At 42.2% G+C, this 16,110-nt stretch overlaps 1 protein-coding gene across 8 annotated transcripts in view; it reads right to left on the bottom strand.

Annotated features, from left to right (window-relative positions):
- SH3PXD2A (SH3 and PX domains 2A) overlaps nucleotides 1-16,110 on the bottom strand; it is a 253,175-nt gene that overhangs the window by 157,366 nt on the left and 79,699 nt on the right. For 2 of the 8 annotated variants that reach the window (XM_083741563.1, XM_083741564.1), the window contains exon 1: nucleotides 13,998-14,132. The exons of the other annotated variants lie outside the window; for them this stretch is intronic. In XM_083741563.1, the coding sequence (XP_083597689.1) occupies nucleotides 13,998-14,013 (16 nt within the window). In that variant the 5' untranslated portion in view covers nucleotides 14,014-14,132. Of the gene's footprint in view, nucleotides 1-13,997; nucleotides 14,133-16,110 lie in introns of those variants that run through there. 8 annotated transcript variants of the gene reach the window in all.

Here is a 16,110-nt window from a genome sequence, read left to right as displayed (position 1 = left end):
GAACAGTATAGTGATCACCATGGAAAAGTTAGGTTGGGATATACTGAATTCCAAAATCATATAAATAGAAGCAACGTGTGGCCGCTAAGTAGCATGTCTGAGAATAGCGGTGCAGACTAAATACTGAACAGCAGTTGACAGTCAAACCTGACACAGGAACAATACTTAGTCCATTTTGAGCCTGACTTTGCGGGAATCATGCACTCAAGTCCTATGACAACTGGAGAAAAGCCTCATGGCCAGTTGCAAAGGGACTTTGCAAGTCATGTGGAATAATCCTATGAATGTTTACTCAGAAGAAAATTCTGTTCTTACTGCATAGCACTGAAGCCAAAATAGACACACAAACATTCTCATTTCCCCCCTACAAAGTTGAGGGGCTGTCTTTTCAACAATTTTGTTGGTATCTCAGAAATATTTAGAACTTCTGCTGCAAGTGCCTTTAAAATTGTAGGGAGATGGGAGTGCCATTATTACTTACTTACACACACACACACACACAGCCACAACAGCTGTTGTCCTTTAGTTTAAATATATATTCAAACTCTTCTCTTCACACTTTTAAGAATGTCATTGTGGGTGTGGATGGGTATACTAAACTGTTCTTTAAAAGTACCCTATAAGTCAAGTGGTAGGCACAAATATTTTATAAAACTAGTACTTTCAAAACCTCATACAAGGGTTTCAAAGCAAACTGGAGGAGTTAAAATAAACAAAAAAAAAAATTGTCCACTAGCACCTTAGAGACCAACTAAGTTTGTTCTGGGTTTTTCTCAGAAGGGTAGTAAAAAACGCCACCCCAACCTCCCACTATATATAAGGGTCTGGTGACTTCTGTTTCAGTGTATCTGAAGAAGTGTGCATGCACACGAAAGCTTATACCTGGAACAAACTTAGTTGGTCTCTAAGGTGCTACTGGACAATTTTTTAATTTATTATTTCGACTGCGTCAGGCTACCTACCTGAATCTGAAGGAGTTAAATTACTCTTAGATATAAAATATGCAGAAGTTATTTTTTAAAAAATACTTTAAAAGCCTTGTTTTCAGCTTGCAGATACAGGATGGCACTCCTAAACCACTTTTAAAAGCCTTTCTATGACTCTTGATGTGCTGCAAACGTTAGGATGGCTCATAACAGTTGTGGTATTTTTTGCTCCTAAAATATTTAACTGGACCTCCTCATGGACCTTTGCACATAAGGCATGTTTTGAGTACTCCTTTTGCAGCTGTGTCAGTGTCACTAAAAACCTCTGATGCAGACAAGCTCTAGGGGGTCTGAATTCCACCCCTCCTTTTGCTTACAAAGCTGATGTTGTCCCTGGAAGGTCTCACAGAATGGGAGTCGCTCAGAATTGCTCCTTCGGCCAGGTATCTTAACAAGAATCAGTGTATTACTGGAGTCGACTCGTCTGGGATCTTTTGCAGGCACAAAGGGCTTACTGATGGCCACCCTGTCAGTTTGGCAGTGTGTCTGTGTGGAAAAGAACTCCACCAAACAACCTGCATAAAGGTCCCAGGGTTGGGCACAGTTCTAGGCCCTCCTGAACTCTAGAGTCATTCACTGGCTGGATTTGTGTTCATTTCCCCAACCCAGCCCTGATCCCCTTCCCCTCATCGTAGTGATTTTATACGGACATGGAAAGAAGGATGTTTATGTTTCTGGGAATGGTGACAAGGGAGCCTGCTGGAAACCGGAGTAAGGCTATTTCTAATGCTAAGCTTCGTGTAGCACAACCCTAAGCATATTTACTTCTTACTTGTTAAATGAACTGGGACTTACTTAGTGGTAAATGTGATTAGAATTAGAGTCGTGAAAGTCTTTTGGTTGCCCATATAGTCATCCCTTTCTCAGGGTTGCCTCACTGTGAACATAGATCTTAGCAACACAGAAAACTGCATTATACCAAGTCAGAGCACTGGCTCATTTGGCAAAATTGGGTCAGCGCTGACTGACAAGGACTCTCCTGATGTTCGGCCTTGCTGAGCCCCACTTGGCAATGGCAAGGAATGGACCCAGGACCTTTGGCATGCCGAGCAAGAACTATAGCTGTTACCACTGTTATGTGTTACTTTTGAATAGTTTTATCACTGGCACGGTCTCAAAAATGTCATTTATCAAAATAGAGCATAGAAAGTTAAAAGAAAATTCATGTCCATGACCTAAATAAACAAAAACCTATGTGTGCCTATGATCTAAATGACCAGTTCCATCATGACTCCTCTCTCTCAACTGGCAGCAGCCATTCTATCAGGCTACCTCAGTGGGAGAGTTGGGAAGCAGGGCTCATTTCATCAGTTTTGCCAAAGAACCAGCTCAGGTGCCTCCTTCCCCTGACCTATTTCTATGCCAGCTGGCCATCATCAGACCTTCTATTTAAGAGTTGTCTATTGTGTTTACCTTTTTCCTCTTCCCTACCCATCCTTTTTCCTTTCAGTGTCTTTTTTTCTTTTTCTTTTCTTCTTACATTGTAAGCCTGCAGAATGTGACTGTTTCATTTTAGAAGCTATTCTAGGTGCCTTTTTGGTTGAAGACTGGGTTATAAATGCTCGAAATAAATAGAGTTTCTTTTTAAAGATGCAAAGACTGAATGGAAAAGTATGGGGAAATGTTCCGTATTTTTCGCCCTATAGGACGCACTTTTTCCCCTCCAAAAATGAAGGGGAAATGTGTGTGCTTCCTATGGGGCGAATGCAGGCTTTCGCTGAAGCCTGGAGAGCGAGAGGGGTCGGTGCGCACCCACGCGGGAGTTCCCGCAGGCTCGCAGGGCTTACCGGCAGCAGCCTTCAGCCCACAAGCTCGGGGGACAGCGGGGAGGCGCAGCGCACCTTCCCACTGTTCCCCGACCTAGTTTGGAGGCTGGCGCTGGGGAGAAGCGCACTTCTCCCCAGGGCCAGCCCCACAAGCTCGGGGGAGAGCGGGGAGGCGGAGCGCCGCCATCCCGCTGTTCCCCAACCTGGTTTAGATTCCCCCGACCTGGTTTTGGGGGGGAAATAAAGGGAATTTCCCCCCTTTATTTCCCCCCAAAAAGACTAGGTGTGTCCTATGGGCTGGTGCGCTCTATGGGACGAAAAATACGGTAATAGTGTGTTTCCTCCATTGGTAGGGGATTGGACTAGATGACCTTTGAGAATCCTTCCAACCCCATTACTCTATAGGTTGCTATTTCTATGCCTGGGTACCACACTGGCACTTGGGCTGCTCTTCCATGGAGGATCATGGGTGAGGAAGGCAACTGAGTGGACAGCTGCTACTGGTGGTGGTGGTTTTGGGGTTTTTCTTGGGGGTTTTTTGCATTTTGTACCTTCATTCCTCTTCCACCTTAAGGTGGAGCCGGGGAAACGGTCATTTTAAATACACAGCAGGGTGCTGCAAGCTGAAAAATATGAATAATAATGATATTTTTAAAAGCTCATATATGACAAGAATTATTCAGATGACTAGAATGACTATGGGATTCATTCCTGAGTCAGTTGAATGACCTGGAAGTAAATTATAAGATTCCCACAAGGGCATCCATGAACATGTAGAAACATTAAATACATCATAAGCTTACAAAATTGGGCAACAACAGTCATTTACCAGAAAGGACAGGCAGTTCTTCTATAAACAAAGGATTTACACTTCTGCATTTAAAAGCATCAAACTCTCTCAATTATTTAACGAGAGGCAAGCACACATACATATATTTTAAGTATTATTTCTAATAACCACAACTTATTTTCCTTGCAAGATCCATAAAATGGGGAGGGGTTGAAAGGGAACCAGACCCCCCAACATTTCTGTGTTTCCAGTTCACATGGCAAGGGGACTGTGGTCATCACTGCAGTCGTGAGTTTTCTACGTGCACATGTGCTTTGCATACCACAGTGTTTCGATCTAAAATGCAGATACAGTATTTGCTAAGAGCACCCATTAATTTACAGCTAAATCTTGCTTTCCAACACTACAGCAACTCTCCAGGAAATGAACTGCTGCAACTGTCCAGGGAATGAAGTGCCCTTGAAGGATTTATGGTAGTGTAAATTATACCTGCTCCACAAGATTGTAATCCTTAAATCTTTAAAATTTAAAATATTGTAAGAGCTGACAGTACATAAAATAGTGGCTAAAAAGATCAGGAAGATGGATCATTGTTCTTGTGAAGAAAAGCTTATGTGGCTAGGGAACCTTTTATTTGTGGAATGATAACCAAGGAGAATGAAGGTTTATACAGTCGTGAATAGCTTGCACAGATCGGAAAGAAACAAAACATTCTATTTCATGATGCCAAAACTCAGGTCATTTATCCAAAGAAAGCCACTGTCAAAAAGTCGCATTATGCCTGCAGTTCTATGCAATCTTAATTTGGAGTAAGCCACATTGAACTCAGCAGTTCTTCTGGATAAATATGGATAGGGTCGAGCTGCATACCAAGTAATATATAATAACTGGCCTATGGAATTCAATGTCATATGATGTAGTAATGGGTCACTGGTACAGATTCACTTTTAAAAGATTAAAATTCATGGAGAATATCAACGGCCAGACCATTTCTATGTCTCTAGCTTAGTTAAAAACATGGTTTCCAGATGCAAGAATAAGCTGTGGTGAATCTTAGGCTTGCATACACACCACTTTCTCCTTCACTTTCATGCCTGTAATTAGGAGATAAAAATTTGCATTTTCAGATAAACTAACAGCAGTTCTCTATGATGCCCAGACTTGGAAAATTTATTTTAATCTATGCTTATTGAATGAAAGCAAGATTTGAAATCATAGTTCAATCTTGGTTTGATCTCCTGATTAAACAATTCCCATGAGCCCCAGCCAGAATGGTCAAGAGGATGTGACTTGTAGTCCAGCAACATCTGGAGGGCCATAGGATTAAACAAACCACAGTTCTCTGAATCTGGATGTCATGAGGAACCGCAGCATAACAGAAACAAAAGAAGTTGCTGTTTACTGAATCAGGCCATTAGTCCATCTAGCTCAGTATTGGCTGGCTACAGCTCTCCAGGATTTCATATAGGGTCTCTCCCAATCCTACCTGGATGTGTTGGGGACAGAACCTGGGATCTTCTGCAAGGAAAGCAGATGTTCCACCACTGAGCTACAGACCTTCCAAATAAAGCAATAAAATAAAATAATGCAAAAAAAAGAAGGCCGTACATGAGTCTCAGGCTTGGTGTGGCTCATTCTTGTAAAAGAAAACCATTGTTTTCCATTACATGTAAATCAAGCTTCTGGGAGGCTCATTCATTTGAGCCCCTCCTCCTCCTCACTGCATCCAGTGGCAATGTATTTCCCTCTCCCTCTCCTTAGCTGGAGTGTATTGCTTCTCATTACTGGTGTGGCCACCAGCACGTGTGAAACTTGGGGCAATTGTCAGAGATTATAGCTGCAATGGCCAAAAATGGGATGATCAGTTGCAGTACACCCCTGAACTTCCCTCCCACCACATCTCTTCATATGCCAAGGAAAGGCAACCATTTATGTCAAAAACAAATTATCTTTACGGCACCTTAAAGACTAACACATGCATTATGGCATAAACATTTGTGGACTAGGGACCAATTTATAACCGCATAAAGCAAAAGCATCTCCTCAGCTTCCGTGGAATAGCTTAGTGCCTCAGTAAGTATTTGTCTGTAGCATTCCAGTAACTCCAGGAATAGCATGTAATATTTCTTCTTCTGTTATCTGAATGGCATTTTAGACATCTAATAATAAAGCAGAAGAGGTAGACCAGAAACAGAAGAAGTAATTAAGCCCAACATGTTTCAAATTATCAGTTGAGGCAAATTCATGGCTGCCATCTACATAGCAACAAAGTCTGAAATTCCCATGAAGTGGTGTTTTATGAAGGCCCAGAAAACAGAAGCAAAGTTACACTGATGTCAAAGCTCCACATTTCTATGGCCATCTCTGACTAAGGCAGGGGTCTGCAACCCGCGGCTCCGGAGCCGCATGTGGCTCTTTTACACCTTTGCCGCGGCTCCGGGGCGGATACTAGCGAGGGGAGGAGGCACATTGTGCGCCCCGACACTCCCCACTGTGGCAGGCGCTGTACTGGCTGTGACGTTGCATGGGGGCAGTGCGTGCGTTAGTCACGCACCGCACCGACGTCACCTTCCCGCTCGCCCGCCCGCCCGCCCACTACATTGTAAGGGGCATGTACGCTGGTCACTGTTTTGAAGGGGAGTGAAGAACACACACACACAAAAAGGTAACTTGTTAATGTAACGTTTATTTCTATGAGGAGGAGTAATTCTGAGGGGTCAAACAAAGAAATAATAAAAAAGTGACAAAAAGGTTATTTTTATAATGACGAGTTTTGCGGCTCCGTTTTTTTTTTCTTTGGAAATGGGTCCAAGTGGCTCTTTTTGTCTTAAAGGTTGCGGACCCCTGGACTAAGGTTTCATGTTACCCAAGCCCAAAACAAAAATCACCATGTGGTACTTAATGCAAGACATGCATAACTAAATTTCTGTTAACGGGTTTGTTTGTAAGCCAATATTTTTATTTCTTGGCACTAAGAAGCATCAATCACTTATTTTTTTAACAAACAAACAAATCTCTAAAGCATTCTAATCAGGACTTGCCTCAAAAACAACATTTGTGATGATGAGCAAATGACTTTTAACGTGACTGTCAGATATGTCCCAAGTATGCACAAATTCTAGGAAAATCAAGCACCTCTTGTTTCAACAGAGAATGAAAATTTGGTGTAGTTCTTTACCTGGTTCTGTATTTCTGAAGCATCCCAGAATACTATATAATACCACTGTCTGAATCATTTTGGATCTAACACATGACTTATGTAACAACAGCCTAAGGTTTTAACTTAGCCCACACAATGCAATGTCTGGCAGACAGAGAATAAAAAAAACCAACTTAGAGAACCACTTTACCGAATGTTGAGACAAAATGGCAGCACCCCAAAACATTCAACACCTGGTGTTACAAGTGTTTCCTAACTTCCCCCCAACTTTTACTTATTTTAGATGCAAGGCAAAACTAGGCTGACTGGCAGAGCAGTCCTATGCTTTTCTGCTCCTGGGTAAGTGTTATAGAACTGCAGTCTTACAGGTTCTCTAAGCTCAGCAATTATTTTTTTTGTCCAAGTCACCAGATGTGTGCTTCTTCCCTCCTCCCAGCTTCTTCCAAAGATGATGATAAATTTTCTTGGTTTATGCATGTTTGTACAAGCCCTGTATTTAGGCATCATTGCTACTGTTTATAAAAAGAGGATATGAAAGAATATGGTCTACCCAGATGTTGACACACACATCGTCTTGAACATGCTGTTTTAAGAGTGTGTACAAAACAGTAAATTGCAGGACTAACCTAAATTACCAAAGCCTGCTCTCAACTTTGTAATGAGCACTGCCAAATTTACAAACCATCTGCATTGCATTATGCCAGTTCTTTGGGCTGATGAGGGCAAACAACATGTATCATTTTTATCCATGCTTAAACCTTTCAAGGGAGGAGCACAGAGAGCTTCGCTCTGGAGTGTCAGAGAGAAAACCCAGGCTCTTGGCATCACTACTGAGTAGCAGAAACAGGAGGCTGAGCTACCCTGCCACCAGAAATGCAGGCTCATTTCCAGCACCTGTATCCCTCCTGGGAAAGTAATGCATTCAGATGAACCAGGATGCATGGATATGGAAAGAGGTGTAGCTTGGTGATTTTAAATGAACACTGATCAGGTCAAACTGTGATTCATTTCAGATGAATAAATTCTGTAACTTGTATGTGAAGTTCAACAAGCACACAGCTAGGCAACCACCCATAATCAATGTTACGTGGCTAAAGCCCCATTTCCAAAATGACATATGTACAGCAAACATGTAAGAGGGAGCAGGACTGTGCCCACTAGTTCCACACCGGATGTTGTTGAACTCCAATAACCCCTGTCCCCACAGGAAGCCAAAAATCTAAAGAGAGATCCATATGTGTATATAACTCTAGGTGCATGGATGCTCCACACATATACGATTAAGATTCCTAAGCACCTGCACTGTATGACTGCCATGTGCATAGGTGCCCATGATCAGATCTTCATCTCTCCACAGAGAAGTTTCGAGGGGAGCCAATGAGGCATGGCAATGTCGGCGCTGGGGCTAGCAGCATTTCAGCAATTCCAAAAAACTCTGCCTCTTCTTGATGTTATGCAAATCTCAATATCATAAAACATGCAAATGAGGTTAAATAAGGGCTTCCAGTTCAGTTCAACCACCGTGGCCATCCTGCTCTTATCACCCATTTTTGTGATCACCACAATGTATTTTTGATAAATCTATTGGCTAGATCTTCTGGCAGCCACAAAAGAGTCAGAGGCACTAAAGGGAGGAATATTGTCGTATCCTATGTTTCCCAACCTGAGGCTAATGAACATGTCCTTCTCTCACCAAAGATAGCAGAACTAATCTCTAATCTCCACCACACTTCTCAGTGTACAAAACGTTTCACAATGGTGCCATTTTTCATCCCAACAACCCAGAAAGCTGCACTTGGCACTGTAAGCGGCTACCTTACACACACTAGACTTGAGAGTGAGTTGTGCTTGAGAGTAAACACACATCGGCTCAAGCTATGTGACTCACTTAAGGCTGTGTGATCTATTGTATGTGTGATGGTGGTCATTAATTGGGGTCCTGTGTAGATAAACCTATCCAATGTATAACACTAGTTATCAAGAGAGTCTATATCCCCAGATGGTGTAGAAGTATTATCAATTTTTAAGAACACTTCCCAGACTTAAAAGGCAAGTGGTTAACACAGGGTACTGCATGTAAGAGTTCTCTCTCTCTTTAAACAGAGGCCCCACACCAGGGAAGGATTCAGTTGTTTTTACAGCACAGAGAAGACTGGAGACTGGTTATTCCCAGCAAACTCTGACAGCTCTAGAGTTAAAACCCAGGAAAGCTGGAGGAGGTGACACTGTTGGAAAGTAAATATTTATGTAGTCAGGGCTTTCCTTCCTTTCCCCCTTTTCTCTGCCCTGCCTCTTTCCCTTTCTTAAAATGTCACAGATCAGCTGTTTTGATAATTGGACAGGAAGCAAGAGTTCCCCTGATGGTTGGCAGCTTAACACCAGTTTGTTCTGCCTTGCACTCTGAGCATTCATCCTTTCTCGTGCTCACACCTATTGTCCTCTTCAAGGGGAGGAGGGCTTAGCAGGTTATTAAGGGTGAAAATATGAAATGGCTCATCACACAATTTAGCATCACACAGTGAGTACCCTGCTGGCTTCACCTCTGAACAGAACAGCACCAGCATTAATGCTGATTGAGATCATGCCTATGGAAGTGACAGTGATATACTATACACAGATCCCAGGGAGATCATGATGGGTGAACAGGACAGCCCACATTCTAGGACAGGGAAGGATGGTAGCTCAGCGATATCTGAACTGGGGAGGCAGGAAAAAGAAAGGCCTAACTTGAATTGCAAACGTAAGTTTGCAAAAGCTAGCATTTGGGATATATATGGCAGCAAAAATACATTTTGCTCAGCACTAGGCTATAAAAGAGTTGGGAAAACTCTTTAAGAACCATTTTCAAGTTGTTATTATTATGTTTCCACCCCTTCCTCAATAATTCAGCTCTAGGCAGCATACACTTTGTTCCTCAGCACTATCCCATCCAGGCACTAACCAGATTCAGACTTGCTTAGCTTCAGAAAGGTACTTTACACCAGATGCCATTAAACCGGTCTCAGTATTAGACTTACTAGGCAACCTTGGGGCAGACCTATTTCTCATTCTAAGTTTCTCATTCTAAGTTTACACTCTTAAGAAACTGCACAGGGTATGTGCCCTTTGATCCTTGGCAAAAGGGAGGAGTCACAAAGTAATATATAATTCAAGTTTCACTACTTGCTTTGCTATGTTGCCAATTTGCAAGAGGCTGGGGATATATTTTAGCTCTGATCTCATTGTTATTAAAGAGCCAAACACTGAAATTTGAATGACTGCACTTTGGAGTAGAAAGCAGCACACAGAAAGGACAAAATGCAAAACATTTACATACACATCTATTCACCTACAAATTTGCAAAGGCACAGCCCAGTCTTGATTACAGGCCTAGATTGGACTTATTTTTAAATAGCCGTTATAACAGAAGGGCATATTCACTGGACAAGGGCACCTCTACATTAGGATCCTCTACAATTCATGCTGCATTTTGAAGAATATAATCTTGTAACTACAGTTAATGTGTATGCCAAAGGCAGAGGTGGGAAAACTTATTGGCTCTAATCAGCTTTATGGGCCAAACCACCAATGATTTAAGTTTGTCAACATATTTTTTTTCTTTAAAAAACAGCTTCCACACAGAAATCCATCAGAAAACCTGCTTCATCTCCTATAAACTGAAGTATTAATAAATCATCAGAATACCTAACCTCTATTAAAGATCCTAGCTTATTTCAGCATTATTTTTTAGCCACTCATCTCTGAAATCTGTGTGAATTGTTCCAAATAAAATGTGTCCCATGAATTCTAGACCAATTTCCTATTTCCAATCCAAGATAATTTTTCCCACTTCATTCCCTACCGAAATGCCGTGTAATTATTTTTAGTGTATAGATGACCTTCCGGCATGTTATGCGTAGTGGGAAGTGTTTCTGTTCTTCAGTTACACAGCAATCCAAACTGTAGGAAGCCAGCGGAATTCATCATGGGAGACTTCTGCAAGCATAATGAGCAAAGATGGGAGATTTCAGCCAGTTCAGCCAGAGATCTCCCTCTTCCAGACTTGTCACAATGGAACTTGGGTTTGGATTGATCAACTAAATCACTGCACTACTGGGAGCTAGCGCAACAAGTCCCTCTAGCACAAGGGGGCTTTCTCCCCCCGCCCCAACCCCAAATCCTGCCCATTTGTTCTGGGAAAGGTTGGCAAGCAGAAATGCTTGTGCTGGCAGAATGATCATATTAGTGCAATGTTGAATCCCACCATTAGTATTTTTGCTATTATTTTAATTGCTGTTATGAAATTTCGCAAATCTGTTTGATGTAGCCCACTGTCAACAGTGCCTTGAAATTAAAAAGAAATCATATTGCAATCCATTTTATTGCAATGTTTGATTGGAGAGAAAGAAGTGAAAGACACAGTGGCAATCAGTCCTACGCAAGCCAAGTCTAAAAATAAGTCCAAAAGGAACAAACTCCAAGGAAATAATAAGTAGATTTATAAAGGTTTTCAGGAATGCTAGCTGTTGGTGAACTGACATACAGTCCTTCTGTTTCATTAGAGGGCTGAGAGAAACATAATGCTTCTGGAAGACAACAAAACACTTCAGCTAATCTATGTTTAAATATAGTTCTTGGGGAAAGTCCATCCAGTCACTCCATTAGGTTTCGCAGCCTTGGGCACATCTTTGCAATATTAACACCTTGGGGAGGCTTAACTCTTAAAAGGGGAGCAAAATTGCTTCCCTTGCTTATTCCACTCTCCAGGGTAGAACAAATCAAGCAGCTTAAATGTCTTCCAGTTCCACAAGGTCCAAAGCTATCTCCTTCCACATTTAAGTAGCCTGGAGGCTGCACATGACAATACAAACCATCAGTTTGTCATGTGACACATCAAACAACAATTTGGTCTCTGAAACATACAAGGTCCAAGATCTAAAAATACCTTTTGCAGAGAACTGTTCTACCTAGCCATTCTCTTAGTTGTCCATTCAGACATTTTGTCAACACTAAAGAATAGCCATTCACACCCACCCCACCCCATCAGAATACTAGGCATTCCCTTCACGCTTAGAGCAGCCAGGGAATCCCATTACTGTTACAGTATACAGGGCAAGAGATTTCATTTTCCTCAAGAGCTCTCTTAACATCGCACAGAGTGCTACTTTATCTCACAACAAACACTTCTTAACTAAAATTAAACGAGAGGACATTTCTTTGAAGAGGATCATTTGAAAGCTGCACGTACAAAACATTTCCCAGCTCTGACATCTTCAGTCTTGACTTCTCACTGCACACAAACCATGAATCTTCTAAGAATGCAATATTCAGATATTTTATTCAAAGAATGCACCAATGGGCATCTCAACAAACTCCTGATAACAGAGTTAGGACATGATACTCATTTTGCACAAAGAATATATGGAATACCATGTATTTAAGCATACTATGCTCAAGTTATAATTCTTTTGGGGGGCAGGGGGGAGAATTCTATTATATAAAAATGTGGGAACAAGTATTAATATCTGCAATTGCAAACACAAGAAGTGTGCTGCAGCTGAATGTCATCATTCAGTTAAATTGGTATATAATTTTTCTGTCTTTTAAACAGAATCCAAGACTATGTGAATTTTAGTATCAAGAGCAGAAAAAGTCTCTCTTCTACACTCTCTGTCAACAAATAAATGATACTAAAATCCTATATAGTCTTATTTGGGAAAAAATCCCAGTGAACTCAGTAGGACTTACTTTTGGGCAGGCATGTATAGAATTGCCCTCTGAGTAGGGGGGCAGATGCCAAAAAATAGAGCAGGGCTTCACTACCTTCAATAGTTGCATAGTTGCAGGGGTAACGCTGGACTGCAGGTTCAGTCTTCTAGCTTAGGGTGTGAACCACATAAGTAACGGGCTCTGCCCTACTCCTTTAAAAGTAGAGCAGGAGGGGAGTGTCAAGTGTTGGGTCAACGCCTGTGCCTAGCCATGAATTCTAGCATTTGCTGGTGCCTGTTAAGCTTTGTAACCAGTATCCTGAGCTGATGCAAAGATCATGTAATAAAACTTTCAGGATTTCCCAAGCCAATAGTTAAGAGTCTTTCATCTGAGGGTGGGGACCAAGACACTCAGGATGCTTTGCCTCCTCTCTCCCTTGGACCCCATCCTGAGTCCTAGCTTGTTCCCTAATTGTCCACCACCATCCCTCAGGAGCAAAGGTGGCAGTAGGCTTAGTGGGAAGCCTAGAGTGGCCAGGGCACCACTCATCTGGACTCTAGGTGGCTTTCTTGCCAGTGGTCTACTTGGAAGGGGGAAGTACCGTATTTTTCTGTGTGTAAAACTAGGTTTTTTCCTTTAAAATAATGTCAAAAATTAGGGGGTATCTTATACACGGATATATCACCCCCCATTTTCTTAAAACTGAGTCCCCCAAAATAGTCTTATACATGGGGGCGTCTTATAGACAGAAAAATACAGTAGATCCAGATGGAAACAATGACCAGCAGTGAACCAGATAGAGCAGGAGGCGGCGGTGATTATACAAGCCTCTCAGCCTCCTCTGAATCGTTTGCTGGGTTAACTTTTGAGTTCATTAGTCTCCAGCCCTTCTTCGCTGCGTTTCTACTCTGGCTCCAGTCTCCAAGCCAGGTGCTGGGAAGTGAAAACCGAAAACCTAAAAAGTGCACACTGAACTATTTTCAGCTGCACTCCTATACTCACTTATCTGGGAGCAAGCCCCACTGAATTTATGAGAACACTCTTTTAGAAGTAGAGCAGGAATTTTGTGCTGTGAAACTCTTTCCATTGCCCATGGTAATACAGAAATCGTGTTAGATATCTGATATGTTAACCTGAAAACCAGTCCATTTTAGGAACTTTGGAAAGCTTCCTATCAGAAGCCAAATCAGGGTTCTTTGCAGATTTTGGCAGTTATGACTCCTCGCAACATTTTGCCTCTTTAAGGTACGGACAAGGGAGTGGAAAAAGGATAATTTGTATGTTGAGTTCCTCAAAACACACAGCAACAAATTTTCTCCCCAGTTCTATCTCTGCAGCTTAAGCACACACTGAACGCACAAACACACAAACCTCAAACCACCACGCTTCAGTGCTTCAGCACACTGAGAGAGCAAGGTCTCAATTCTAGATAATAACTCTAATAACTCTTCAATTCAGGTATATGAAAAAGATAAAGCTGTGTTTGTCTGTTTGGTCCCTGAGCTGGTTACGTAGCTGCAGACCAGCCCACATTATTCACCTGAACAGCTCTCCCCACCCCTCTTGCTTTAAATAAACAAATAAACAAATATATGATATATATCCACCTGAGATGCAATTCATTGGCAGGAGGTCTGTTTTTCTCACGAGGGAGACGCAAATGGAAGCAAAGCCCAGGCACAACTTAGGGGGAAATGCACATAGTGCTGATTCAGGCTATTACAAACTTGCTGAAAAGAAGGCAGTTCCCAGCGTCACTAAACATTCCCCGCCTATTGCTCTCACCAAATGGAAGAATCTGGGTGGAGCCCTAGACAAAAGCTAAGGCAAACACACAGGGGGGGGGGGGATTATTTTGTGAGGGGAGGGAACAGAGGTGTTTCCTTGTTTCCATGGGAATGGGGAGCTTCCAAGATTACTATTCATCCACATACCAGAACCAGGAAAATGGGAAGGTAAGAAGAAAGCTAGAATGCAAAGCAGAGAAACTAATTCAACCTGTATCAATCACAAACTACTCCTTCATTTCTCTAACACAATTCTACCTTGTTACTCTCATTTCCTTCACTGTTACTCTCTCTGAGCTTTCATTACCCATTAGAGAAATCTCTTTGGAGCTGCTTTTCATGAAAAACTCCTTCCATATACCCTAGTCCTCTCTACATTCTCATCCATCTCACAGTGACATCGCACAGCTTAAGCTGGACTTTTCTTTTCTCTTTAAAAGATGTTAAGCAAAGCTCTACTCCCCCCTCCCATGAATATTTTTCAATATTTGACGTTTGAGATGGGTGTAGTGGAGAGCACATGGTTTAGATTGCCACTGGCCATGAAACCCATAGCCGGTGATGGCTGGTATCCATTGGGACCAATAGAGTGGAAGGCAAGGAGACCTTTTGTTCCCATCCTCTTCCCTACTGAATTCTTCAAGGGCAACACTGAGGCTAAGGAGGAAGCTGAGAGGCAGTGCCACCCTCTGCACTGGTTGGAAGTAAGATGGCAGACAGATTGAGGTTGGTGAGGTCATGTCCCATTTGGCCTAACAGATCATCATCATTGAATGCTAAAATTCAATGCAGCTGTTGTGATGGAAGCTTATGGGCAGCTTTGCCCTTTGGGGAAAGGTAAAATCTTCCATGGGGCCATGGACATAGCCAAAGGGGGCAGGGGGGCTGCTGTCCCCCCATCAAGTAATTCAATAAAAATACTTAACTAATTGAGATTCTGCCCCCCTCAACATAAAGCCCTCCTCCTAACATAAATCCTAGCTATGCCCATGCATAGGGCCTTTGGGATACAAATAATTAGATGCTTCAGGACAGCTGGGGGAATTTCTAGTTAAGAAATCAGGGAGAGGGGAGGTAGGAAAGCTGTGAAAACAGTTTATGCATTGCTGAGAAACTAGAGGGGTTGTGTACTATTGGTGGAAGAGTGCTATGCAGAGGCAGAAGGTGGGACTAAGCTTCACATATTTATTCTAAATCCACAGCCAGCTTTTTGCCTGTGGCTCTAGCATATTTACATAAACGATACCTAGCATTTCACTTCAACCGTAAGCAGCAACTGCATGAATAATTGTGTGGTGTGATCTAACATGACTCAGCATTCTTCTGTTTTAAAGGCAACTCATGTTGACTAACCAGTTTATAATTATTTTGGGAATGGCTGGCTATTCTTTATGAGACTGGCTGTCTACCTTTCGGCATACTGTATAATTTTAGCATCCAAAGCACATTATGATTCTTAACTCATCACCAGCCCAATCCCATGCAGTGCTAAGCATACCTAACTCCAGCCATTTCAGTTGTCGTAGGTGTGTAGCTCCACATAGGATCAAGTCTTCTGAGGCAGTTCCTTAACACCCTCCTCTTTTAGACTGGGAACTGAAGCAGGGAGTGAGCTTCTTGTCTCATGACCGAACACAGGAAGGCTCAATGATGAGCTTTTCTATGGCCAACCTACTCTCATACACTTTCCATGTATTAACTACCACTAATAATTCAACATGTTGAATTTTTTGCCTCTCTTTAAAGCAGTTGTTCCCATTGGATGGGATTCAACATCACACTATGACAATTGTTCTGACAGCACAAGCAAATGGAACAATATCCTTTCCGCTGTTCCAGAGCTCCTCCAGAGCCTTTTTTTTTTTGGTGGGGGGGAGACACACACAGAAGTGTGTGGAGGTAGGAGAAAATGAGAAGTTCTGCTGTGCTGGCA

Source organism: Podarcis gaigeae (assembly GCF_964106915.1).
Source record: "Podarcis gaigeae genome assembly, chromosome: 5".
Classification (NCBI taxonomy): domain Eukaryota; kingdom Metazoa; phylum Chordata; class Lepidosauria; order Squamata; family Lacertidae; genus Podarcis; species Podarcis gaigeae.
Note: the sequence above shows the minus strand (reverse complement) of the source record. Positions and strands in the feature narration are given on the sequence as shown.